This window comes from Zootoca vivipara, chromosome 2, assembly GCF_963506605.1.
Source record: "Zootoca vivipara chromosome 2, rZooViv1.1, whole genome shotgun sequence".
Classification (NCBI taxonomy): Eukaryota; Metazoa; Chordata; class Lepidosauria; order Squamata; family Lacertidae; genus Zootoca; species Zootoca vivipara.
The window spans coordinates 70,413,094-70,439,592 of record NC_083277.1 but is presented as its reverse complement, the minus strand read 5'-3'; the positions used below and the strand labels follow the sequence as shown (position 1 = coordinate 70,439,592).

General features: G+C 42.5%; 2 protein-coding genes across 3 annotated transcripts in view; one reads left to right on the top strand and one right to left on the bottom strand.

The window, feature by feature from the left end:
* The window catches only part of RAD50 (RAD50 double strand break repair protein), a 133,125-nt gene that overhangs the window by 70,109 nt on the left and 36,517 nt on the right, over positions 1-26,499 (bottom strand). The window lies entirely within an intron of this gene.
* On the top strand, positions 18-17,047 carry IRF1 (interferon regulatory factor 1). Its single transcript, XM_035105410.2, has 10 exons — positions 18-157; positions 5,562-5,655; positions 6,382-6,481; positions 7,170-7,346; positions 8,114-8,154; positions 8,677-8,806; positions 9,398-9,517; positions 9,865-9,911; positions 10,818-10,950; positions 11,275-17,047. Exons 2-10 carry the CDS (start codon positions 5,569-5,571, stop codon positions 11,358-11,360), a joined length of 921 nt encoding a protein of 306 aa, XP_034961301.1. The 5' UTR covers positions 18-157; positions 5,562-5,568; the 3' UTR covers positions 11,361-17,047.

Here is a 26,499-nt window from a genome sequence, read left to right as displayed (position 1 = left end):
TCCTGTCCCTTGCCCGGGGATTCCCGAGGGCCGGACGGATACATACAGGCGCTCCTGGTCCAGCGGCTGCAGAAGCCGCGTTTCTCTCGCTAAGGAAGGAGCTCGTTCGTGCAGCAGAGGAGCGCTCGCCAGATCCTCCCAGGACAAGAGCAGGAAGGTGGGTTGCAGCTCAGCTGCCCCGCGCGGCGCCTCGCTCCTATCAGAGAGTCCTCAGGGGACTGGCTCGCTTACTTAAGGGTGCCCAGGACCGCCGCTCCAGGCTGCAGTCCTACGGCTGCACACTAGCTTGGGAAGCCCAGAGGCAGGACTTATGCACCGACCGTGCTTCTCCGCACGAGATCGGTCGGCTGCACGGGAAAAACTTTCTCGTCTTCTATCGGGGAGCGGGCGTGCCGCGTGGGGATCGAGGAAGCGGGCGGTTGGGGCGCCTCTAGTACCGCTGAGATCGCTGCAAGCCACATTCACAGACAAGCGTGTCCTCAGTTTCCTGGAGATCAAAGGCGAAAGGCGGCAGGCTGCAGCCGGGCTAGGTTTAGCAGTGCAAGCAGGGAGTTTAATGAGTAACTTTTTTTTTTAACACCATCCTGTGAATGATCCTGCAAAAGTCAAGTGTCGCTTCTTTCATTCAGAGCCAGTAGTTTAGCTGCCTTTGCAGGCTGATGGGAGAAACGCGGGGTGTGGGGTAACAGCGGGGCGCCTGCTAGGCTTCTACCTGCAAAACCAGCCAACTCATCTGGAGGCGCCTTGAGGTCAGCTAGATCTCATGGTAAAACAAGGCAACCAACGGAAGGCAGGAGATAAAATCCGGATGCAGAGCGCGCACGGAATCTAGTCCAGTGCCCGCAAGATCCAGGCCACGTGGGCGTGGCTCCTTTCTGACTAGGATGATTCTTCTTGCTGTAGTGAAAAGTTGTTTTTAATTGCATCAATAATCGTTTCTTTAGCTAGCGTGCAAAAAGTTAATGGGCCCGCTTTTTAAAATGTAGTGTTTCCAAAGGGAAATTTGCTAGCAACATGAAGGATAGTACTGGGTGGCGTGTTAGTTATTTTGTTGTTATAGTTGTTATACCAGGAAGTAAAGTTTGTAAAAAGAGAGAGAAAAAGGAGGGGAGAGAACAAAATAGTATTTAGCTGCTAGGACACCCTCAATGTGAAGAGGGATCTGCAGAAAAGATAACCGGAGCCTTAGAAGGAATTTTGGGACTGGCTGTAGGTCTTCAGGACTAGGAAGCAACAGGTACATAAAATGTTCTCTTGTCTCTGAAGAAAATCTGCTGAAGGAAGTGGAACTTAATTTTTCTGATTTTTTTTTAAAAAAAGGTTTGATATTCTCCTCTAAATATTAATTATTTATCGGGTTTGGAGCAAAGGAAGGGCAACATCATATCCCAAACTTTAAAAGAAGAAACACACTGCTCACTCCTAGGCATGTTTGCTGGTAAACTCAGGGGAGTTCCGTATACAGTACAAGAAAGCTTATGTAAGATTAACAGCCCAAATGTGTTCCTGTAAATCTAAAAGAACAACAAATGAATGGCAAAATGAACCCAATGCAGTGAGGATACATTTTTTGCTGCTTCCTTCATCATATAATATATATGAGTGTCCTTACTTCACTTGGTGGAATACAGGAGCAATGGAGGTTAGTGTAACACATGCATTATTCTTGGCAGCGAGCAATCAGGAAGGCAGCCAGAACAAAATTCCTCTGGATAAGAGCAAGATATCCGCTTGTAGGATATGTGGCATTGGCACTTAGCTTTGTGGAGCACAGGGCAGATCTTCTTTGTTTGGCCGTTTGTCTTAATTCTGAAGGGCTGAAATCGCTATGTTGAATGCAGAAGCTGGTTCCTCTTAATTAAACTAGCTATTGGGGCAGCAGGCCATCTCTAGGGAGCAGGAGACATTCTGGGACTCTTCCTTTATAGACCTTTCCGATGAAGGACAGAAACAGTGAAATCTGGAACTTCCTTAGAAACTCTGCATTGTTGCAAGGTCTGTTGGTCCCTCTGGCCCCAATCCAGAGGAGTACATGTAGGAAATTGGCAAGGCTTGTGTTGACTGGTGCCAAGTGGCAACTCTCCCCAATGTATCCCCTGCTGCCTTATAAACATTCCCCAGAGTTTATAATATGTGAAACAGCCTTTCCTTCTCCTTAATAGCTGCCATCCAATAAATTCAAGTGTGGTTAAGTCCCATTAATGGAACTGAAGCAGTTAATTGTGCTCATCCCCTTTTCCTGAATCTTTAATTTGAACGTAAGCTCCATTGAATTGAATGGGATTAGCTTCCAAGTCTGTTTGTGTGCAAAATGCTTTACAGTTCTTTATCCATTTCCCACAGTAAGTCTACGGGGAAGGTTGCTGCAGCTTATTTTACTTTATTATGGTGGGATGCGCATTATGTGCAGTGCCTTAGCCTTCGGTTGTTCCCAAATATGTCTTGCCCTTTCTAATACTACTGTGTCAGGATTATGTTGAGGTAACTGGCGGCTGTCGCCTCTGGAGGTGGTTTCTGCTGCGCTTCCTAAACGGTCTTTAACTAGAAGACAACACTGACTCATACAATCACGCAGTCTACACAATATAGACGCAGTTTGGTTAAAGTAACCCACACTGACAATTTTTATAACTGGAATAGACAGGGCAGTTCACAAACTAGAGAGTGTACAGCGTGTACCAGTGGCGATGAACAGAGGACTGTGTTTTTAAATTGTATTGCAAGGGATACTAGGATCCTCCTAGGAAACCTACCATGGGATTCTTCAAAGAAAAGACCAATAATGGCGGAGAAGCCATCATGTGATTCAGTTTACCCACAACTACTAGTCTTCCTCTGCTCTTTGTAAGGTTCTTGTGTCGCCACGGCTGTATTTACGCAGAGCAGCGATGAGGCCCAAGAGGCCCGATCCGTGTATTTCATGACTGAACTGTGCATGTGTATGTATAAGAAAAACAATTCTCTGCTGCGCATAGGAGTCTTGTGGCGGAAACGTGATGTGGAAAAGCATTCTCTGAAGTTAGAAAGCTTGAAAACTGTTGGAAGGGTATGGTGGTTAAAGCCGTTTTCGGCTGTTTGTCCACAGCATCTAGGAATCGGAGGCATGTTGCCTGTGACTACAAAGGTTGCATTCCTAGCTTTTGTAGCTTATTAATATCAAGAGAGCCAACCTTCACAATTTGTTTAGTTTTTACACACACACCACACACACAAAGCCATCTGCGGCAATGGCGGTGACATGTGAAAGTTGGTTGTGTAGATAGTGAAGAAGTACATGTTTCAATGGTTCCAGCGTTTTGAGAGGCAGGGAAAGAATGAGTGGGAAATTTCTTTCTGTACATGGAACGGGTTAGTCTTCTACATGTACTCCACCTTCCTTAGCCAGCTTTTTCTGTACTAAAAGGCTTCAGGTTCTTAAAATTTTCTTCTTTGCCCAATGTATGTAGAATCTATTGATCAGATGTGCTAATGAGCATATCCAGTCCTTTCAGTTAACAGTGCCGTGGATAATTTTTCCGTCCTTCAGAGCACAAAAGGATTTTCTTACAGTAACAAATGTTTGCTCAGATAAGAGTAATGATTCCTTGAGTATGCAATGATTACTTAGTTTGAAAGGACCAAGAAACAGCAAGCAATATGGTCATCTTAAGTCACATTACACATTAGCTGCCAGCATTATTCAGTTTTAACTGCAGAAAAATAATAATTTCTTGCTAATTTGTCTGAAGCATGGCCTGCCCAATTGAACAGGGAAACAATTCTTAGAAGGCTATAGTGGCTACAGTTCCGGAATGAATATTTGAGGTGGTTGTGACCACAGGATAGAACACCCTTATGATTTTAAGAAGTTGTGTTGAATAAAAGCATACCTAATTTATTAGGGCCGTGGTTCCAAGGAACCTGGGTCTTATCCAGGGTCCCACAGTGAGAAGAGCAGTGATAGCAGATTGTCCACTGCTTTTGATCTTCCTTACGGAGACGGAGCCCACCCTTTCAGTTCTAGCTGAGAAATGCTAACCCCGACAACAGGCCTCACTGGTGCCTTCTGTGAACAAAGTGTGCAGCCTAGACATGTCCTAACATCCTTGGCAGTGCATTGGGGATATGCTGCAGACAGCGGCTTGGGAATTCCATAGCAGAGAGGTTGATAGGAGAGAAGTTTGAAAACCATTCCTTCAGAGTCGCCAGACGCCAGCAGATAATATGCAGCACGTTATGACCTTCACTTAATTCGACACAGGCAGCAAAGTGGGTGGTATTCAACAAGGGTTTTGCTCAGAGTGGAGCCATTGCAGATAACAAGAGAGCTCCATTAATTCCAGCAGTTTCCAAGCATTTACCAACAGCATTTTGGACAAATCCAACCCTGAAGTGAAAGCTTTACTGCCCCTGAGATGGCAACACTACCTGAAGGCAGCCTCTCTACCTATTTCTAAATTACTCTGGTATGTCCTTAGATACCACCTTCGGTCAACATGCAACTGGTGCCCACATGCATTCTGCAAGGGTTCAGCTTGCAAAGTCAAGATGAGCATTTTAGTAAGTGTCTTACAAGATTGGGGTTGGGGGTTGGAGGAATGATTCTGGAACAATGGGGAACTGAAAGCCCATGTGGTTTTAATGACAGGGGTGTTGGGTTTAGAAAGAGAAAATTCAGGTTGAAATTCCTACTCTCAACCATGAAGATGTCTGGGTTGCCTTTAACCAGTCACTGAACCTATTCATTAAGGGGAATAAAATAATACAACTCCTAGTTCCTATGCTATAAATAAGAATACATTTAAAGCATTATTATTCCTGATTCCACTTTGCTGTCCCTCTGTTGTTAGCCCTGTGTTTTAAATTGTAAATTCCTAGGGGCTGGGGGGGGGGTCTATCTTCTTCTTCTTCTTCTTCTTCTTCTTCTTCTTCTTCTTCTTCTTCTTCTTCTTCTTCTTCTTCTTCTTCTTCTTCTTCTTTATTAATGTAGTTACATCCATACATAAAAGGCATTTTATTGTCTGTAGATCAAACTCATCAAAATAAAAATTCCAACAAAGAAGTATATATCTTCATAAATTTAACTTCCCATCCTTCTCAACATCTTTTCACTCAAATAAACCTATTACCTAAACTTATCAGCAAAATCATGATGAAATATTAATATGCATCTATGTGTATATATCTATTTAACCCATTTAATCTTTATTTGCAGAGCTTATTCAAAAGCTGCTACCGAATTCAGATTGCAACACTTATTTCTTAAGTAACTCTTTAGAGGTTCCCAGGGGCAGGGGTCTATATCATGTCTTCTTGCATTCTATAAAAGACCGATGATGATCTGTATAAAACACAGATCTCTTAGGAGAGAAAAAATGGGGATAAATACTGGTGGATCATAAGTTTGTTTTGAATTCTGTGAAAACATATCCATTCTAGTAAAATTCTATGAATAGCAGGCATTTGACCCTTCAGAATTTTGAGGAGTCTTCTTCCTCCTCCTCCTCCTCCTCCTCTTCTTCTTCTTCTTCTTCTTCTTCTTCTTCTTCTTCTTCTTCTTAGCCAAATTATTTTTCCTTCAGATCCAATATGCCACAAACAAGAATGCGCATGAGGCCTTGGATGGAATTGCAGATTAATTCCAATAAAATTCCTGGACTCCAATGGATCAATAAGGTACGTGTTTCTTTTTCATTTTCCCTCTGACTTGAAAAATATTTGCCTTCTGTATTCTTTTACTTTTAAGTCCAGAAGCAAATTTCAGAAAAATAAAGAGATCTCAGCAGCTGTTTGTCTTTGACTGTAGGCAAATGTTGCTGAGGATTCCATATCTAGGAAAATGAAATTATCCAATGCTCAAGTGACACAAGTTTTCATCCTAAGAGTTCTACCCCACTAAGTCATACTTAGAGTAGACCCAAAGCTAATGTAAGTCCACAGACCTCTATAGCTCTACAGTGAGTCTAAGTCGGATACAACCCTAACAATGTAATGGTATCAAGGCTAAAAAGTTGGGAGGAAATTGGCATGCAAACCTGATTAAAAGTGATACTGTATAAACCTCACCTGAGTGACCGAGTTGCTGTAGCTGAGATTTAATGCCGATTCTTACTTTCATACTCATTAATAAAAGAAAATAAATGCTAAACCCTCCGTGTAAGATCACCAAGCCAATAGGGTTCTCTGTGGTCAGCATCCCCAGAATACTGAATGGAACAAAATCATATGTCTGTTGTACATGTTGCTATTATGTTGTATTGTAGAGAAACTGCACAGGCAGACATAGAAATACCAAGCAAATTGCAATACTTTCAGTTCCTTTGACTTCTTGGGTTGTTCTTGATGCTGTTTTCCATATGTAATTCAAGGACTCCCACTAAGATCTGTACTGTTGAATCGTAGGAAGAAAAGTTGTTCCAGATCCCATGGAAACACGCGGCCAAGCATGGCTGGGAGCTGGAAAAGGACGCCTGCCTTTTCAGAAACTGGGCCATTCACACTGGTATGGGCCATTGTCAGGGCAATTTGTTTTCTACAGTGTCCTTCGCGTAGGCACAAGCGAGGACTCCAGTACCATTACATTTCTGGGGAGAGTGTATTTACATTGGCAAAAGGGGTAACTACGGTACTTTAAGCCCTGCCTCTTCCCCCCCAGGTCACATGAATGCTTGCAGCCCCTGGGTAGGCTAGACAAGCCTCCTAAAATAGGCACAAGCTCCAGACTCATTAGCCAAGTGTGGCAGACATTGTTGTTTTGTTTGTTTCTTTTTAGGATGCAGTTATGATTATCGTTACCAACTGCACTCATGTAGATTTCGCAGTTGCAAAAGGCCTTGAGGCTTTTTTTGCTAGAAAGCGGCAAACAATATTATTATTGTTTATTATTAAACAAGAGCTCTTTGGGCAAAGGACAAAGTAAAAAATCACAGTTGTAAAGGTATGGGCAGACTCTCCAGCTACCCACAAACAAAAAGAAGTATGTACAATAACCTTTGCTTGTGCTTGAGTTACTTTGAGTCACACAGGCTGAAATGTACCAGTATTTACTTATTTTTTAGAGGGGTCAGTATTGAGCAACTGCATATGATGGTTCAGTTTTTAGGCTGCGAGTGCCTGGATTTGGGCCTTAGTGGCTATATCTGGATTAGGTTACTTGTTGCTCAATGCAGATTTATGTTGTCATTATATAGGGAGGTACAAACCAGGCGATAAAGAACCTGACCCTAAAACCTGGAAGGCAAATTTCCGTTGCGCCATGAATTCATTGCCTGATATTGAAGAGGTGAAGGACAAAAGCATCAGCAAAGGTTCCAGTGCTGTCCGGGTCTACAGGATGTTGGAACCCTCGGCAAAGTCACCAAAGAAAGGTATGTCTGCAAGTCACTGAGGGACCATTTCCAAAACGGAATACATATTCACTGAAAATAAGGCTATGTCTTGCCTTTAGGATCACAGACTGCTTGGCTCTGAATACCCACCATGGGAATAGGTAGCTGATTGACCACTGTAGACAAAAGATAATTTGATCTGATCTAGCAAGGCACTCATGTTCTTAAAGTTGGCTTTCTGAATGCCATAAAAACTCACTCTTGGCAAAAGATGCGAACTCCGTACAGAAGGTGTTTACCAGGCAAAGTCTTGTGGCCTCCATGACAAGGTCATCACATGTTTGCTATTATGGTCTATCAATTTCTACAAAAATTAGTGGGGTATCTTTCAAAGTAGGGATAGAGCAGGCACCCCCAAACTTCAGCCCTCCAGATGTTTTGGACTACAGTTCCCATCATCCCTGACCACTGGTCCTGTTAGCTAGGGATCATGGGAGTTGTAGGCCAAAACATCTGGAGGGCCGCAGTCTGGGGATGCCTGGAATCGGGATAGAGCCTATAAAGCATACAGTATATGAGAATACCATAAATCATGCAAGTATTTTAAGTTACTTTGTACCATAAAATTGGTGACACTTCAATTTGTTGGTACTGTCCATTTTTCTCTGCAGCTTCTCTTTCTTTCTCATAAATGCATTCCATTGTATTAAATTTGTACACTTTTGTTTTTCGTTTAATCTCACTGTAAACAAGTGGTACAGTGACAATAAAGTATTTCTATTTCTGTTTCTATGTTTCGTTGGCAGAGAAGAAATCAAAGTCCCTGAAAATCAAGAGTGCAAGAAAGGTATGTATTTACCCTTTATCGTCAAGCAAGTGAAACATTCACATGGAACTCAAGCCCTGGGGATAGCTTGATCCTAACCTAGAATGGGACAGAGTTCATATTCAGGGAACTTCCAAAATACCTCTGACAGAGCTCACACCTTCCTTCTGCCATCACTCAAGCTTTGGCTATCTAGGATTGCAACCTAGGAGCTTCCACAAAATAAAACAGATAATTCCACGAACCAAAACCTAGAAGCTTCCACAAAATGAGATGGATAATTCCATGAAACCAGCCAAAACCAGTCCCAGAAGCGAAGCACTGGCAGGTTGCTTGTGCCAAAGTCTTCTGCATGGAAGACCCATTTTAAAGGGGTGGTTATGGCTAAAATTAGATTTTTAAAGATTCATGGGTCTTGAGATATGGATATGTACTTGAGATATGGATACCTCAGATTGGTTTAAGTGATGCTTTCAGCCCATATATATATATATATCATAGGTATACATACATCTTGATAAAAGAGGTCTTTGTTTTCTGCAGTCACTGGATGATATCAAGACAGAAGAGACAGTCAGTGCAACAAACAGCATTCAGCTGCCGGACGACCACAGTAGCTATGTGCTTCCCAGCTACCAACCAGAGAAAATGGAAGTGGGGAGCACATTAGGAGGTGAGCTACAACTTGAGTCATCTGTTTCTGTGGTTTGCACATGGTGTTCCTATTACCCCAAATGAAACAAGATGAAGCCTTAAAACACACACCCCATACTCCCAAATGGTTGCTATTTGCCAGGGGAAATGGGTGATGGGTGGTCAAGTTGCCTGCTATTTATTTATTTATTTATTTATTTATTTAGAGTGCCTATATCCTACTTTAATATCCCCAAGAGAGGTTCTCATTGTGACTTACCAAAGAGTCTCAAAAGAAAAGTAGGTAGCCGTGTTGGTCTGAGTCGAAACAAAATAAAAAAATTCCTTCAGTAGCACCTTAAAGACCAACTAAGTTTTTATTTTGGTATGAGCTTTCGTGTGCATGCACACTTCGTCAGATACACTGAAACAGAATCCACCAGACCCTTATGTATATTCCCCCCCACCCTCTGAATATACATGGATAAAGCAGGATTATTTATTTATATCCCATCTCTCTCCCCCCCCCCCCGTTTGCTTGGAATGAAACTGTTTTCAACTATTTGGAGCAATCTTAGGAAAGAACCTCCTTCATAACGATTCTGACATATTTATTATTATTATTTTTCAGATCTCTCCTCGTGTAACTTAAACCCTCCTGACTGGGGGTGCCCACTGGAGCATCAGTTGCCTGACAGCACAAACGACTTGTATACATTTCAAGTGTCGCCCATTGCATCCTCCTCTGATGGTTGGTGTTTCATTGTTCATAACTGCTGGGCAGCTGATAGATCAGAACTGTGCTAAGAGAACGAGCCCAAAATAATAGGATGGCAGGATTTATGTAACCTGGAAAGGGAATGATTCTTGTGCTAGCTACAATAGTGTAAATCCTGCAGAAGCCAGTAAAGTTGCTTGTGTAAATAAATGGTCAGTTTTATATTGTTTTGGTCATGTGGCTAGAAGTTATAACTGTTATGGTTGGCAGTAGAAGATAGGAAAACACTTGTATTAAAAAATTAGTCTGCAAAAACTACTGAGTTTCATCGAGTGCCTTTCCCCCCTCCCTTTTCTTCCTACGATGACTTCACAATGCAGGAACCGATGAGGATGAAGATAAATTTGCATCGGGTAACTTGTATCAGGTAAGGCGATCTTTCCTTTTCTGAAAGGTGCACACTGGAGTAAGGTGTTTTGCAGTCAGTAACCCTTCCTACTGAAGCCCCCAGAGGTGGTGCTGCTTGTTAGAGTAGCTGAGTTGACATAAGGCACCTTCAGAGGGTCATATGAAGGCCCTGAGGTGAAAAGACATAGCTTTGCATGCAGAAGGTCTCAGGCTTAATCCCTAGCATCTCCAGGTAAGGCTGGAAGAGAGGCCTGCTTGAAATCCCAGAGAGCTGCTGTCAGTCAGGGCAAACAATATGGAACTAGATGGATCAATGGTGTGATAAGGCAGCTTCCTATGCTGCTAAGGCCTTTACTCTTGATTGGGCTAAACCATCACAAAGCTGTGACCACAGAAATCTGAGCTTGGACCTACTCTGTGAGCCCTGAGTCAAGCACGCTTGTGGGGAGTTCAGCTACATTCCAGTGCTGCTCCTGCAGGCCAGGGAGCTGAAGGTCCTTCGTGGGATGAGAGAGAGGCTGCATGAGCAGAGACACTCCCATATCCCGAGAGAGGCTCTGCAGCTGCTTCTCTGTTACGGGGAATGAGCTGGCATTACAGATGAGTAAAAAGAGAGCCCGCTACCTGGTGGTGTCCCCCCCCCCTGTAATGTTATGTGTTTGAACTTGGCACAAGCAGTCAGTGCATCATTTCGTTCACTGAATTAGAGATGCAGAATAAGAAATGTGTTTGCTTCCATTGCCCTTTTCCATTTGGCCTGAGCAAATGGAGGTCACAAATGTTCAAGCCAACGTAAATTTGCTGAACTACTAGTTATTACTGTATAACTTAGAAGATTTGAGAAACGGACGACAGTGGCTGTTGAACTTAACCGAATACCGATATGGACAGATGATTTAAAGTATTTCCCCCATTTGTCTCCTAGGAGCTACTATCATCCAGTTGGCAGCCAACCAGTGTTGGTGGGAAAGGCTTCCTGATCAATGAGACGGGCATGCAAAATTTCTTCATTGACTACTTCCAGGACCAAGATGCTGCCATTGATACAACAAATGCAGGTATAAATGCCTTCCATTTTACATTCAGAATACAGCCAAATACTAACTAGGATTAACAGCTCAACTCACCAAGTGTGCACCCAGTGAATGCCCTTATGCCTCAACAGTGAGGATGCTAGATCCAAAGAGCACTTATTAGTGAGCAGTGATTAATTATAGACCTATGTTTGGTTTGTGAGGGTGGGGTGGGGGAGATTATAGCTATTGGAATAAAATTAATATAATAAAATAATAATAATAATAATAATAATAATAATAATAATAATGCTTTACACTCACCCTATCACCAATTAAACTGTGTACATTTTTTCCTTGTTTCTGCAGAAATTACATTGGACATGAAAGCCAACTTGGATTTCACACTGGAGTCACTAAGACCAAGTTTGCCCACCATACCTTGTAGCATGTAAAGCTGTTTTTTGTTTTTGTTTTTTAACCGTCAAGGCTGCGCTGTTTTATTTCTTTTGTCATATGTGAAACTGAACCTAACGGGGAGCATTGCTGATGCTCTTCTCAATGTTTAGACCCAAAAGTCAAATTCAAGATTACAGCATCTGCAGATGAGCAAAGATATCTTTGTGGTAGAACTGCGTCCCACTCAGTTGCTTGACTGTATCATGAGCCAATTAAGTCATTATTGCTGCTTTCCCATCTTAATTTGTTCCTGCATTTAACATGATCAGGGCTCAAACTATTTAAACATGCAATATACATGAAAAGGTGCTTTGCACCTTTAACAAAATGGCAGATATTTTAATCACATCCATAGCTTATACTTGTCACCAGTGCATACATCTGGAAGACTGGCGAGGCAATTACCGACCGAAGACATTTAGTACAAGTTTGTGCTTTTGCATTCAACCAAACATTTCCACAGGGATGTCCTTTTTTTGTGATCTGAAGTCTCAGATCTGGACCGCAGTTTTGTAAATACGTTTCACTCAGTAATATGTGAAAATCAGATACACATGTAGTTCTGTTTACTAGGCATTTCTGAATTTTACTCATAGGACATTTTAGTGCTTTCCTGACAACATATTTCAGTTTATTGTCATCAGTTTTTTCAGATGGGCACTATGTTTCACTCTTTTTCCAATTCTAATGTTCTGTTTATTTATATGGTGCCATTATCAAGAATCCTCTGAATGGGTATTGTTGAGAGTCAATAGAAGTTTTAGTAAAGTGTATACTTATTGAGCTACAAGATAAAGTGTTGGTCTCCACAAATCATCAAATCACTAAGCTGCAGCCTTAGCAGTTTTGTCCCTGTACATAGTTTTTGTATATAAAAGGTTTACAATTATTTTAATTAAAAAAATGTATATTTTGTTTCTTGTTTTATTTCATGTTGGAGGTGCCCAAATAAGGAACATTTTAAAATATATTTATTATTTTTATTGAATTCTTACAACATATTACAACACAGACAAACATATTTTCTGGTTTGCCTTGATTAGGGCTGTACACCAGATTCAACTGAATGTGAAACTAAATTGGGTAAATTTGCATGGGCTGAGACAGTTCTGGGTCGGGTTGGACCACCCAAAAATGACCCAAGGCTATCTAAAATACAGGGTGGTCAGGGTGCAAGGGAGGAGAGGGAGGCATGCAGTCTTGCAAGAAAGTAAGCTTCCTTTATCTCGCTGTGACTTCCTTTCAATTAAACATGCTCAAGTAAGCCTGGCAGAAGGAAAACAAGCCTTTAAAATAGCGTTTGAGTTACACCACCCTTTTTGCCAGCTTAATTCATGCCAGATTGCCAAAGTACATGGCTGAACTGAACAGGTTTAGGATCCAGCTTAATTCTCCACCCCCTACCCCAGATCTGTCCCCACCTTGTGGTTTTAAGGGCCATTTTAAACAACAGCAGAGGTTCGAGTAAAGCTTGAATGGGTGGACATTAAGTGTTTAAAAAACCCCAACTAACAAGCCACTTTTAACCAGGAGAAATAGCAGAGACGGGTACAATGCAGACACTTAACAGCAAAAAGCTAACAGAGCCTTTCCAAAATCTCTTCTTGCTGTAATCAAATTTTGTTTTAAACTGCCACTGCCCCCTTAGTGTTACCTCCCTGCTTATTCAAACCCCTGTCATTGTTTATAATAATCACTTTCCCCCTTCTCAGTGTTTCTTCCTCCTAGGTTTTCCCCAAGCAGCCTGAGACTTTGCCTAAGTGTCAGCCTTTGCACCTTACCACTTCATGCCTCTTCTGGTTCTGGGAGACATGAGGGGGAGACATCCTGGCTTCTTCACCAGTTGGACTCATCTCTGCCACTTGGCCTCCCTCCCTTGCTTCTCTCTGCCATGAACTCTCCCTGATCACTAAACCCTGTAACTTCTTCAGCTTCCAACATGTTCTCTTCCCAGTCTTCTCCCTCTGGCTGTTCATCATTGTCCCACCACCAATCCCTGGGCTCTGAGCCTTCTTCCCTTGGGGGTTCCCCAGCTGGTTCTTCCCCACCATTCTTCTGCATCCAACCAGTCCATGACACTACCTCTCATTTGGAAATATAACCCAATGGTTTTTGAAATATCTTCATGCAGGGAACTCTTGGCATGTATGATTGCCTGCCAACTACTCATGTGCCTGCAACTTCACATTCTCCTGTGGCTCCACATTGCAGGGGGAGATTGTGAATGCAGAAACTACTACTTTTCAGGGGGCTTTATATGCCATGACTCAACAAATTTCCAAACTGGTAAATTTCCTGTGCAACTTGTGAGGAATCCCACTGTTCCCTAAAATTTAGTTACCGCCAAAAACAATTAGTACAGAAGGGGTATTTAAGTGAAAATCTCCCACATACGGCAAGCACGCTGGTGGAGAAATTTGGACTATTCTTGCTGCTAGAAGGAGGTTTGCCTTTGCAAATTTGTCAGTGAGACTTTTGAAAAGGGACTCTATTCACATACTGTACAGGGGTACCTCGGTTTAAGTACACAATTGGTTCCGGAAGTCTGTACTTAAACTGAAGCGAACTTTCCCATTGAAAGTAATGGAAAGTGGATTAATCCGTTCCAGATGGGTCCGCGGAGTAATTAAACGGAAAGTACTCAAACCAAGGCGTACTTAAACCGAGGTATGACTGCACAACTTAGCTGTGCTGAGCAGACCCCCTACCTAACTGATATCCCCGAGGAGCATTCCTGATCATGTGGGCTGTATGCATGAATATCTGCAGGATATGTCCACTCCTCTCCCCATAGATTGAGTGTATGCCCAGAATAGGATCATCTGGCTCCCCAATAAATTTCTCTCTTTCTGAATGTGATGCAGTGTCTACTGATCACTTTATCTCTTCCAACCAGCTGTAGCATCTACATGTTTTGCGACCTATTGCACTGATGGCAGCAAGCCAGAGCGCTTACAACTGCTTTTCTTAATATTGGAATCAAGCTTCCTTTGTGAACTACAGTATTGGCAACTACAGTTGTCATTTCTGTTTTAGAATGTCCAGTTGTCCAATTTTAAAAACCAGTGTTAAGAAAAATGAAGAGTTAGCAAGAGTGGAGTTTTTCCTCTCTTTAAAAAGTATGGAACCGTGGTTTTCTGCTTTGTCTTTCCACCCACTTTTGATTATTCTTGTGACCTCAAAGTAACAAACAGACATTTCTTCACAGGGATTATGATATTTGGATAGCTACTAGACTTGGCGGGCAAAAAAGGCTGCACCAGGCTGAATGTTCGTCCATGTTTTACAAGAGATTTGCCATCAGAAGGCAGATTGCCCTGATGTGATTAACTTTTTTTCAGCCACATTTCACTATGAAGTCTTCTTGGGTAGATCGTGAGGATAAGAATTTGCTTTTAGACAAACTTTTCTATCGCTTTTTGACATTTCTGTGCTTCCAAATATTATGAGAGTGGAGGCACTCCTAACACACACACACACAGAGCAAAGAATATAAAATAACAAGGCAGCCTATTAAAGCATTGAACTTGTTTTAATACCCTGCCTCCTTCTGAAGCTAGCAACCATCATTTCCTGGTTCAGATGAGGACACTGGTCTCATCCATGCTTCTGCTTATCCGTGCTTAGAAAGAATGAGTCTGAGTGGGTCTCTACCGGTAGGTTTTCTAGGAAGGAGTCTGAGCGGTTTTGCCTTTGCCCTACCCCCTTTCCCACAGGAAACTCCTCTCTTCAGAGCTAAATCAGAACAAATGGCAATCCACAGAAAATCTGACTGCCATTTTATTGGGGGGGAAGCAGTGGGGCGAAGGGAAGTGTGCCCTTGGGTTACCCAAAAGCTTCCTGGTTTAACTGCAGCTTGCAATAAGGAAGGGACAAAGGGGTTTCATGTGGAGGAAGGGGGATGGCCTGTTCATAAGCCAAGATATGGTTCTCCAAACTGGCACAGTATATGCTATGATGATTCACAGTATTCCTATTTAAATTGTGCCTAATCAAGGCATGTGGGACCATCTGCAGTTAACTCACATTAACAACAACAACAGTCAAGTCAGGACCATTTCAATATTCAGATTTGCATGCCAGACTAATCTGCATCTGGAGAAAGTTCCGGACGTTGAAAGGCTCAGAGACTATCTTGCCAAAGGGAAGGGCAATTTCCCTTAACGCAGCAGGATCAGTGAAAACACTTTTGCTTTGTGCAAACGCCTTTTGCCAAGATTATTTCACACTATGATTGCCTGTTAAAACCAGATTTCAGCACAAACCCTTATGCCCCTGTGTGTGTTTGCCCTTCCTTTGCTGGCACCTTACCCTTTCAGTAGGTCCCCATCCCTACCACCAACCAGCAGCCAGACCATTCCAGAGGAGACCATGTTTGGATGTGGCCTGGAGACTCCACTTCTGCTGAAAGGAGCAGGGTGGAGCCTCCTCATTCACCTCCCTGAAGGGAGGGAAGGAGGACAGCCACAGGGCCCCAGCCAGAATGAAGGGTAGGGAAACTTGGGAGGCCATAACATGCCCCTCAAGGTGGGGAAAGAAGGGCAGTGGAAGTCCAGAGAAAAGGCTGGAACAGGGAGCCCTCCAAACCTGGTTGACTGCAGTAATGACCTTGGTCAGCCACTGGCTAAAGGCCTAGAAGCTCTGATAAGACTCTGATTCAGTCAACAAAGGCTGAATGAACCAACCAACCAACCAACCAACACTACTGTGCTACTCATTAGCTTCCCTCCTCCCCACCAGGACAACTGGTTTTCCTTTATGTTCACAGCTCCAGGTCCATCCCTTTACCACTGGGCCACCCTCAAAGGCCTTACCCATGCACTGGATTTTTGACTTTCAAGAGTTGACAGCTGAGTGACATCAACACTTTCAGCTTCCGGCACCACCAAGTCACAGAGGCTGTGTGTACACGATACATTTAAAGCACCCGCACATCCAACACTCCTGGGAACTGTAGTTTGCTCCTCACTGAACTATAATTTCCCAGCACTCCTAACAAATGGCAGCCCTGGGATTCTTTAAATGCACAGTGCGTTCAGATTTAGAGTCTTGAGTATCAGGTTTGGGATGCTGCACACCTGCCAACCCTTGTTTTGAAAATATAAGGCCACCCCTGTCATGTCAAATAAATAAGGTCCTCCATACAATTAATGGCATATGTGACATAAGTAGAGGTCACCTGGATCTTGGTAAATGAAACATGATGTAGGGGAACTCCAGGTGTATTTACATAACTCTTTTATTAGAGGAATTTTTTCCCTTTCTGTTGCTGAGGTTGTTGCACTCTTCTTTATTCTCAGTAGCCCCATGAAATAGCATGTGGGTCAAATGTTTAACCACCAAGTCCAGCCTTGCAATCAGCACGAAGTTTTCCTAAAATGACCAAATGCAACTGATGGTAGAGAAATAGCCAACGGCAGCCTGTTTTGTAATCCTTATTGTTTGTGTCACAGTACGGTAGTTATTCCCCCTGCTTCAGTATGTGGTAATTAATTTTAAAGTGCCAATAAACCCAAAACAGTGTTCTTGAAGCTACGGACATGAGTTTGACCAAACTGCGGGAGGCAGTGGAAGACAGGAGTGCCTGGTGTGCTATGGTCCAAGGGGTCACGAAGAGCCGGACACGACTAAACGACAACAAACCCAAAACATTATCCACAGGCCAACAGTTATTTTGTATCAATTTTTTATTACTATAGAAATACAAACTTAAATGAATCAAATGACTATGTTATAATGAGTAATCAGAATTAATCATCCCTTTTAAAAGTTGATTGATTGACTGATGTCATCTGTGCCGGGGTGGGGTGGGGTGAGGAAGCTGTGGTCCTCCAGATGTGGCTGGACTATGGCTCTCATCATCCCTGCTCAATGGCCATACTGGGTGGGGTTGAGGGGAGTTGGAATATCGGGGGGGGGGCTACGTGTTCCCCATCCCTGATCTGTCCATGGCACTTTGACAATGTAGAACTTGTTTCTTTTTCGAGGGTCCCCCTATCCAATTTTGGATTCCTCCCCTGCAGCTCTCTATTACACAGCCCACCACATTCAATAGGACCCCTGACAGTCTGGAAAGAAAACACAACCTGGCTGGAGCCATCAGGTTCAAGATTAATTCACGACATTTTGGTGAGTTTTGATGTCATCTGAAAGAGAGGTGCCAAGATAGAGAGTTGCCTCACTGGCAGTGATTCAGGGAAGATTGGTGATTTTCCTTACACTGCTACGAGATGCCTTAAGGCAAAAATTAATGGAATTATGTGATGACAGTCAAGCACAGAGTTTGGTGCACTGAAACAAACCCATTGGTTTCATTTGAGAAGTGTGCCAGGCTTTCTGTTCAAATGTTTAATGTTTTTTCCTATAATTATCTCTCGGGCATTGCTTCCGTTTTTTCATTGTTTAAGCCGTGCCATTTTGCTAGTAGGTACTTCATTAATTAATAAACAAGATGAATGGAGACTTTGAAAATATAGACAGTGTGCTGCTGTTTGCACAGAATAGAGAGCTGCCTTCCAATACAATCATGCCCACTCGCATCATAACCCACCTACTCTCAGCAGCCAGAAACATCATAGCCAGACACTGGAGAGACCTGGCAGGAGTAAGCATGGACCAATGGTACCAAATAGTATGGGAAACAGCCTTACTAGAAAAACTGACCAATGGCAGTGAGAGGTGCTGGAGCTGAGCTCCTGTGAAAAAAAGTCCCGAGCATGACTAGGTTAGGCCCATTAATTTCAAGAAGTTTTCTCTAAGTAAAGCTTTGTTGTAAAACTAGAACGAAAGATCTTCAGACACTTTGGACTACAACTCCCATCAGCCACAGCCATCGGATCTAAACTGACTAGCACTGGTTTTAGAATTCTCAAAGTACAGACCAGAATGAAAAGTCAAGCAGCAAAGTTCTTAAAAAGCAGTTTTTACCTTTTATTTGTTTTGTCAGACAAAGCAAGGTGCATTTAGGAAAATGGCAAAAATGCACACCTCACATGGTGTGCGAGGGGTATTATACATTCCCATACAGCCAAGCTCAACCCCTGCCCAGCCCCTCGTTCCTCCCCTCAGCCTATGACTAACAAGCTTCTATTGTTTCTAATGCATATTAATTTATGTTCAGTTGTAAAGAATTACCTGACACTTGACTGACAATCGACTGACAAATGACCTTCTAATTACCTGCATCCCGACGCTTCCCTCATACATTCATGTGGTTAATGGATTTCCTTCACTCATGCGCTCATGCGGTCTAATGGGTCTTGCACCTCACACTTTGTGGTGGGTTACATATCTTACACGCTTTCCGATCTTCTTGCATCTAAATTCAAACCAGTGACAGGGCTAAGTTTCTTAGAAATGCTTAGGCTTGCAAAATACTGTGTCTGTCTCTATTCTATAATATTGCTGCTGCAGACAGAGAAAGAGAAATCTTTAAGCTGGATACTGTATATAAAATGGAATTTCTTTGGCTTTCACAGTGTCCCAAGCTAGCCCTCTGGCCTCCACTCCTTCAGCAGGAGCAAAGGGATGGTGCTTAGGATGACTCTGTCTGCAATGCTGGGCTGCTGTGAAGAGCAAGCTGCTCTTGAGGTGACAGCGCCACAAGATCTGCACTCTCTTCATCTAAACTCAGCTGCAAATATGTGTAATTAAACTATTTCCCAAAGACACTACAGCCTCTGCCACTACGTCTTGCTTCTCAACGGGACACCTTGGCAGACGTGTGTGTGTGTGTAACCTTTGTAACACTATGCTATCCTGAAGGCTCTGTTTTTTATTTCCCAAGCCCTCTTTTTTTACATTTTAGGCATTTTACATGTTCACGGAGTGAGGATGGGACGAGACTAGATGGGCCTGCAGTGCAAATTCAGATCCTTAGTACAACAACAACAACAACAACAAACCTTCTAAGGCACGTGGATTTCAGTGGGAGTGATTAACAGTGCAATCCTATACTCTCCCACAGACCAGGTTTACTCTTCCATTGCAATCAATGTGACTTAAAAGTGCTGGTTGGATGGGACCCAAAATGCTTATGTCTGTTAACCAAGCATTTCATCAGAATTGAAAAGAAGAAGACGACAGAATGCTGCTGAGCACTTGACACATGCTGCAATAAATCATAGTTCAGAACAAGGTCGGGGCATGTTCTGCCTCTACTTATTCTGGAGGGTGCATATTTTTCCCCTAAGATGCTTCCCATTCCCACTTCTTAGTAAGTGGACCTGTCAGGAGGAGGACGACTTATGGCAAGTTTCTCCATTTCAACTGGGCATGTTTCAGTGAGTGAGGATTCCTCCCTCAGCTCTGAATGGCGCAAAGTGATAACCTCATTGAGAGAAAGAGGAAAGGAGGAGACCCTGAAGGCAGAAGGATCCCAAGGTCTGGGGAGGAACTCACGCCACCCGATAGCAATATCTGAGAAGATAAACCACAAGGCTCCAGAGATAGGTTTGTTTGTTTGTTTAGAAAGCAGCAACAAAGCTTAAGACTTTACTTAATATTATAGGACACACAGCTTTATAGAAAATGTCTGGCAGCCATAGACATTCCCTATTGTGATATAATAACTGGCCTTTACAGCACTGCTAAAGATTTCACCAAGATGAAGAATAATACTTTAAGAAACCCCAAACCTTATCAAGTGATTTGGGGAGGGGTCATAGGGCAGTAGTGGAGCATCTGCTTTGCCTGGTTGAACCCCTGGCATCTCCAAGAAGGCCTGGGAAGGACTCTGAGTCTGAAATCCTGGAGTGCAACTGCCAGCCAGTGTGGGCAGTACTGAGCTAGATACCCCAATGGTCTGAATTAGTAAAGGCAGTATGTTCCTATGTTTCTGATTAACTGTAACACACACACACACACACACACACACACACACACACACACACACACACACCTCTAGATGATAGATAGATAGATAGATAGATAGATAGATAGATAGATAGATAGATAGATATAGATGATATAGATATAGATAGATCAACCAATTTGGTAATCCTATGTATGATGACCCGGAAGCTGTCTGTGGACAAACGCCAGCTCCCTCGGCCTAGAGAGCGAGATGAGCGCTGCAACCCCAGAGTCGTCTGCGACTGGACCTAACGGTCAGGCGTACCTTTACCTTTATGTATGATGCCTTAGAAAGAGGGAAGTGGGGAGGAATTCAACAGCAGCCCACACAGAACAACAGCATATAATCCATTTTTCTCTGACTTTATTGTAATGGATGTTTGGATTTACCATAATAAACTGAGTTTCTGGCCTTTATGCTGTGTGTGTGTGTGTGTGTGTGTGTCTATATAGTCTGCCCTTTAGGATTGCATATATAAATCAGAAATGACAATATTCAAACACAAGTAGGGGGTCATTTCAACTTCCCAGGACACCCTGTCAATGACCTTGAAGTGAGCATCCTGGAGCAAAGGAACTTTAAAGGGAGTCATGAATTACAATCCATCAAGAGTACCAGTGCCATTGGTTGTGAACTGAACCCAGACAAAGGATTTTTTAAAAAGCACATTATATGTGTTAGTTGTCTTAGGAATGCCTGAATATTTGTACCATCAAAACTGTTTTATCAATGGCAGCTGTTAAGTACTGCTGATAACACAACTGTCACTGTACTTTCTGCAATTCATTTCCCTCTAACCTCACATTTACAACCCTTCCACCAAGTTGTGTGTGTGTGTGCGTGTGTGTGTGTGTGTGTGCGCACGCACACACACACACACACACACACACACACACACAGGCCTCCACCTGAGGATAACATTTCATGTATTTGATGAAGTGGACACAGATGAAACCTTATGCCACAATACATTAGTTAATCTTTAAGGTGCCACAAGTCTCTACAATAAACCAACATGACTATACCTCTCTTGAAATATATACATCTGAAACCTAAAACAATCTGTGTATGTCCTAAGCATCAAAATTAAGGTGGGAAAGGAATACCCTGAATAGCTTATCCAAATTCAGTTTGTAAACCATTTCAGCCATCAGCAAGGTTCTTTATACAGTATGTTAAAAATATACAAAGTAGGTCATTTATCCGCCTTTAACTGTAGAAGCTACTAAAAGACACAAGGTTTTACTATCCAGAAATTCAACTGCAATGGGATTTCCTTGAGACATGACTCTGTTTCCTATAAATTGAGCCCACAATTGTACAAAATACCTCTGAAAGCTGGGTTTTGTATATCTTCAGAGCTTTGTTTGGGCTCCACCCTTTATATTAGTCACACTTGCAACCAAATTATATTTGCAAAATAGTTTCACATTGAATTTGTTGTGGTCTAGCTGACTCACACATCACAAGCAGCTCCTGCCAAGGTTTCTACTCCCAAGGGTAATATTACACTGGTTTATTATGATCAATGATTAATCAAATAAAGGATTATGAGCCTCATAACCATTCCTGAATTGGGCATGAGGCAGCTATTAGGCTGCCCGCATGCCTCTTACTTTTCACGATGTTATTGATCCTCAAATCTTAAAATGTTCTCTGTTTAGAAGAGCCTTCCTCAACATGGGAGTTTTCACTCCAAAACTCCTGACGGCCACCAGATTGGGGAAGGCTGGTGTGAAGAATATATAGTTCGCTCTCTTGTCTCTTAATTCTCTTGAGCACAGCTCTGCTTTTGAAGATTCAACCAAAGTAGGACATTAACACCCTTGCATCCTCTGCTGAGAAACCACAATTTCCTGAGACAAAAAAAGCAAGCAGAGCCACAGCCAGTACAAAGCCAGCTGAAATGTGATACTGATGCTTAACTCCCATTCCTTTCTTTCACAGAAAGTGAGAGAAATAAAAAGTCTGGGTAATCTCCATCTGCCAGGTATCCACATAGCTGACCAACACTGCCTCTGTCCACTGACCCAGAGGTTAAAATACCCCCCCACACACACCACAAGCTGGCAAGCATTTAGGAATGATAAACAGTACCTTCCCAAGGATGGCTCTTGTTGTACATACGCCTATGGCTTAGGCCAGGCATCCCAAAACTGCGGCCCTCCAGATGTTTTGGCCTACAACTCCCATGATCCCTAGCTAAGAGGACCAGTGGTCAGGGATGATGGGAATTGTAGTCCAAAACATCTGGAGGGCCGAAGTTTGGGGATGCCTGGCTTAGGCCTATGGCTTAGGCTCAGGGTTAGCTTAATTTCAATTTGTAAATTGCTTCCCACTAAAAAGTCCTGAAGTGATTTAAAAACAAATAAAAATACAATAATAAAATTACCAAAGTAGATTTAATAATATAGTATTACATCATTGGTGCCCCATTGGGAAACAAAAGCATTTTCAACTGGTGCTGAAATGACGGCAAGGCTGGTACCAGGCAGACCTCCCTGGGGATAGCCTTCCACAAATGTGGGGCTACCACAGAGAAGGCCTGTTCTTTTGTGTCACCATCCTCTGGACCTCCCTTTCAGGTGACATGCAGAAAGCCTCTGGTGACCATTTCAGGTCCAAGCAATTTCACATTGAGTAATATGGTCCTCTGTGCATTGTGGTCCCAAGCCTCATAGTGGGTGAAGGTCTCACTTGGGTTTTATTTCTTGCACCTGATTTGTTAACATCCATAGTTTCTACTCTTCCTGATTGCAGTCTTATATATACCCTCCTTCGTCCCAGTAACTAAGATTGTCAAAAGATCACAGTTCTATTACTGTACTTTACTTATGAGTAAACTTGGACACTTTGCTGCCAGTATTTCTGACCCATAATTTTGTTGCATTCCTTTCAGATTAATGGTATGGTTTACTTGATTTCAAAACATCTGGATATATTTCAGTAGTTAATGTGAGTCATCAACCATTTCCAGAATAAGATAGCATGGCTGTCAACCATTTTCATGCTTAACTAAGGCATTTTGATAGATATGTTAATGCTTTATTCGTACCACAAGATGCTGCTATCACATTTCAAGCCACAAGATGGGAAAAATCCCTTCAAATTCATTATTGAAAGTTTGATTAAAGTTGCATTTGATTTTATTGCTGTTTCTCCCGTGGGGAAATGTCAGTGATCATAGCTAACATAGCACCACCAGGCTTTAATTAATAAAATTTAGTAAATTTAGTGCCCCAAGGAGAATGGATTACTAGAGATATTTTTTACCGCTTCTAAGTGATATTTCTAATTCAGGTCAAACAGACATACATCAGTTTGCACTGATACTAGTCAATTCCCATAGAATGGTAGCGAAGAAATTGTATTGAATTAATAGCTAATAGGTTTTGCCTTGTTCACATCACTTGATGACAGGAATGTGTGAATAGGCACATTGAGCTGAGCTGAAATTTCCCAGAAAACATTTCTTCTGAGAATATTTCTGTGCCAACGTAAAAGAGCACACCCAGCGCCAGATTTACGTTTAAGCTAAACAAGCTTCATCTTAGGGCCCCACTCTCTTGGGGGGGCCACCAAAAAATTTAAAGGAAAAAAACACCTAGACGTACATTTCAAAAATATAAGATAAAAAACAAATAAAATAAAACCTACATACAGCAACAGTGTTTTGTGTTGTATAGGCTCCTATGATGTAAGTAATGGGCCCCGCCTGCTAGCCTGCTCCCTAAAATGTCACTGGTTTGCTCATTTCTATACATAGGTGTCTTGCCCATAGAGGCAAGTGGCGCAGGGTGCCAGGGCGCCAGGTTCTGGAAGGCGCCAGGGAAGAGGTGGTGGCTGGACGCGGCGCCTCCCGGCATCAGCTCGCCGCCCTCGCCTGCCTCGCTGAAACAGCGCCGCCCTCGGAGCCTCCACCTCTTCCCCACCAGAGGAGCTGCCCTCCAGCCACTGCCCGCTTCCTCCTCCAGCCCCACAAAGCTGCCGGCAGTGCCGTGAAAAGGTCGGCAACTCTGGGGAATGGGGGCGGGGGCAGGGGGATATTTGCACCACAGCACCAGATATACTTAAGACGGCCCTGTTTCTATATATAGAGTGCCTACATTCTGCATGGACTGGTTGCATGGCAAACATGTGCAAATGGCTTTAGATACCTATTAGGTCCATAAATGACCATATAGCATATATTCAACACAAAAAAACAACAGCAATTTGTTGTTGACAAAGGGCAGCTGGACATATAAAGGGCCCCATTACCTTCAGTAGCTTAGGGCCTCATCAAACCTAAATCCGGCCCTGCTTCTCCTCCCCCTGGATAATTTCATTTTAATGTTCTCCCCACCATTTCTCTGCCCACAAATACGGTGGAGAACGTCAAGAGGCCACATGTACACAGCTGTACCTTACCGCAGACCGAATAGTGTAGAGAGAACTTTCATACTACCTTAGCCTCTCGGTGGCTTTCAATAGAGCTTGATGTGCTCCGCTGACTCACTCACTGGCAAACAGGCATGCATGAACTTGCCCTCAGACAATTATTACTGCTAGACAGAGGTAATAGATGGAACTGTGAAAGTCCATGTAGCACAGAAAAGCACACACTCGCATCTTAATCCAAAGTAGGCCACTTTAAAAAAGACCTGCCGCAAAGAAGATGCTTGGAGCAAGTTATACAAATGCACAAATGAATGCTTAGAAACAGAACAGTGTCAAAAAGCAAAGAAACATCTTTTCATTTTCAACCTCAGCAATAGAAAGTAGTAGGATGAGTATGGGGACAAGCCTTAGCTTCTGGTTTACATTTATCATTTCAGCCAGTCTCAAAGAAACATGTTGTTTATTGGTTATTAAGATGCTGAGAACAAATGTCAGAGACGGTGTAATGTATTTCCTGCATTCAGGTGTTGTAATAATCTAAGTTTATCGTAATGGGAAGAAACTGCAGAGTCTCTGGGTCGCATGTTCACCCCCCCCTTTCCTATGGAGCCACTATGAGATCAGGATCTTTCCATTCTGTTTTTGATTGATGGCAGTTTTGTATTATGTCTGAGCCCTAAATTGTGGTTTATCTTAGTGATGGTTTCTGGAAACAAGGCGGCTTCTTAACCCATGGTTTGATGCTGGCTTGTTTCACATGAAACATAATTAAAACCAAGCACAGTTCTTCCAAGTTCAGGCAAAATGATGAGTTGTGGTTAATCAAAACAGAAACGAAACTTTCTGAACTCTACACTTTTGGGACGCTGGAATAGGAGGCGGGGCATGCAAGCCTGAGGTTTCCAGCTCATTCCCATCATGGGAAACCATACTTTACTTTTCAGTATGGCCATTGGTCTGAACTAGGTGAGCTCTAAGTGAGGCCCTGCAATTTGTTTGTTTGTTTAATAAAACTTATATACCGCTTGGGTGTAGAACAAAACCTCAAAGCGGTTTACAAAATTAAAAATAAATAAAATATCACTAAAAATAACCTGCTAGCACATTTGCAAAGCTAAGCAGAGTCCAGTGGGGCTTCAAAATAGATGAGGGAACCACATGTTGAAATTCTTGCATTGCTGAGGGTTGGACTAGATGGCCCTCAGGGTTCCTTTCAACACACTGATTCTATGAAAACATACAGAAAGGTAAAACAATTTAAAACTCACACAAGCTATTTATTTATCAATCCATTAACAAATTATTAATTTATTAAATGTATACCTCACTCTTCCTCCCAAAAGAACCAGGGGCAGCAATACTGTGGGATTTCCTCAGTGAGAATTCTGAAAACTGCCCCCACTCTCTTCTGCCACACACAACTAAATGGATTGCGTAAAATAATTGGGAGGAATATGTAACCGTAAAGAGAAAATTGGACATACAAAGTTCTGCCTTGATTATAACATTTACAGAAGACTTGAGATATCTCAGTATAAAATAAATTTTAAAAAAGAAACCCAAATTCTTTCAAAATGCTAAGTGTTTGGGCCTTAGGAAGTCTGTTGCAACTTGCAACTCTGCCTTAAGTACCTCTTTCCCACAGCTTCAGGAAGGAAGCAGCATGATCTCATGCTATGTTTGGGTATTATCAGAAGTTCAGCTAAGGTAGTAGAGAGGAATCTGTTGCAACAATGTAACAAGCTGCTTTATATCCTTAAATATAGAATCCTGGAACCTCGATTCACGACTGAGGTTATCTTCTGTAGGATGCCGAGCACAGATGTAACATCACTGAGCTTTGGAAATTCAAGCTTTGGTTGATTTTCATTGTAAATCTTTCAGTAGTTTCCTAATATTTC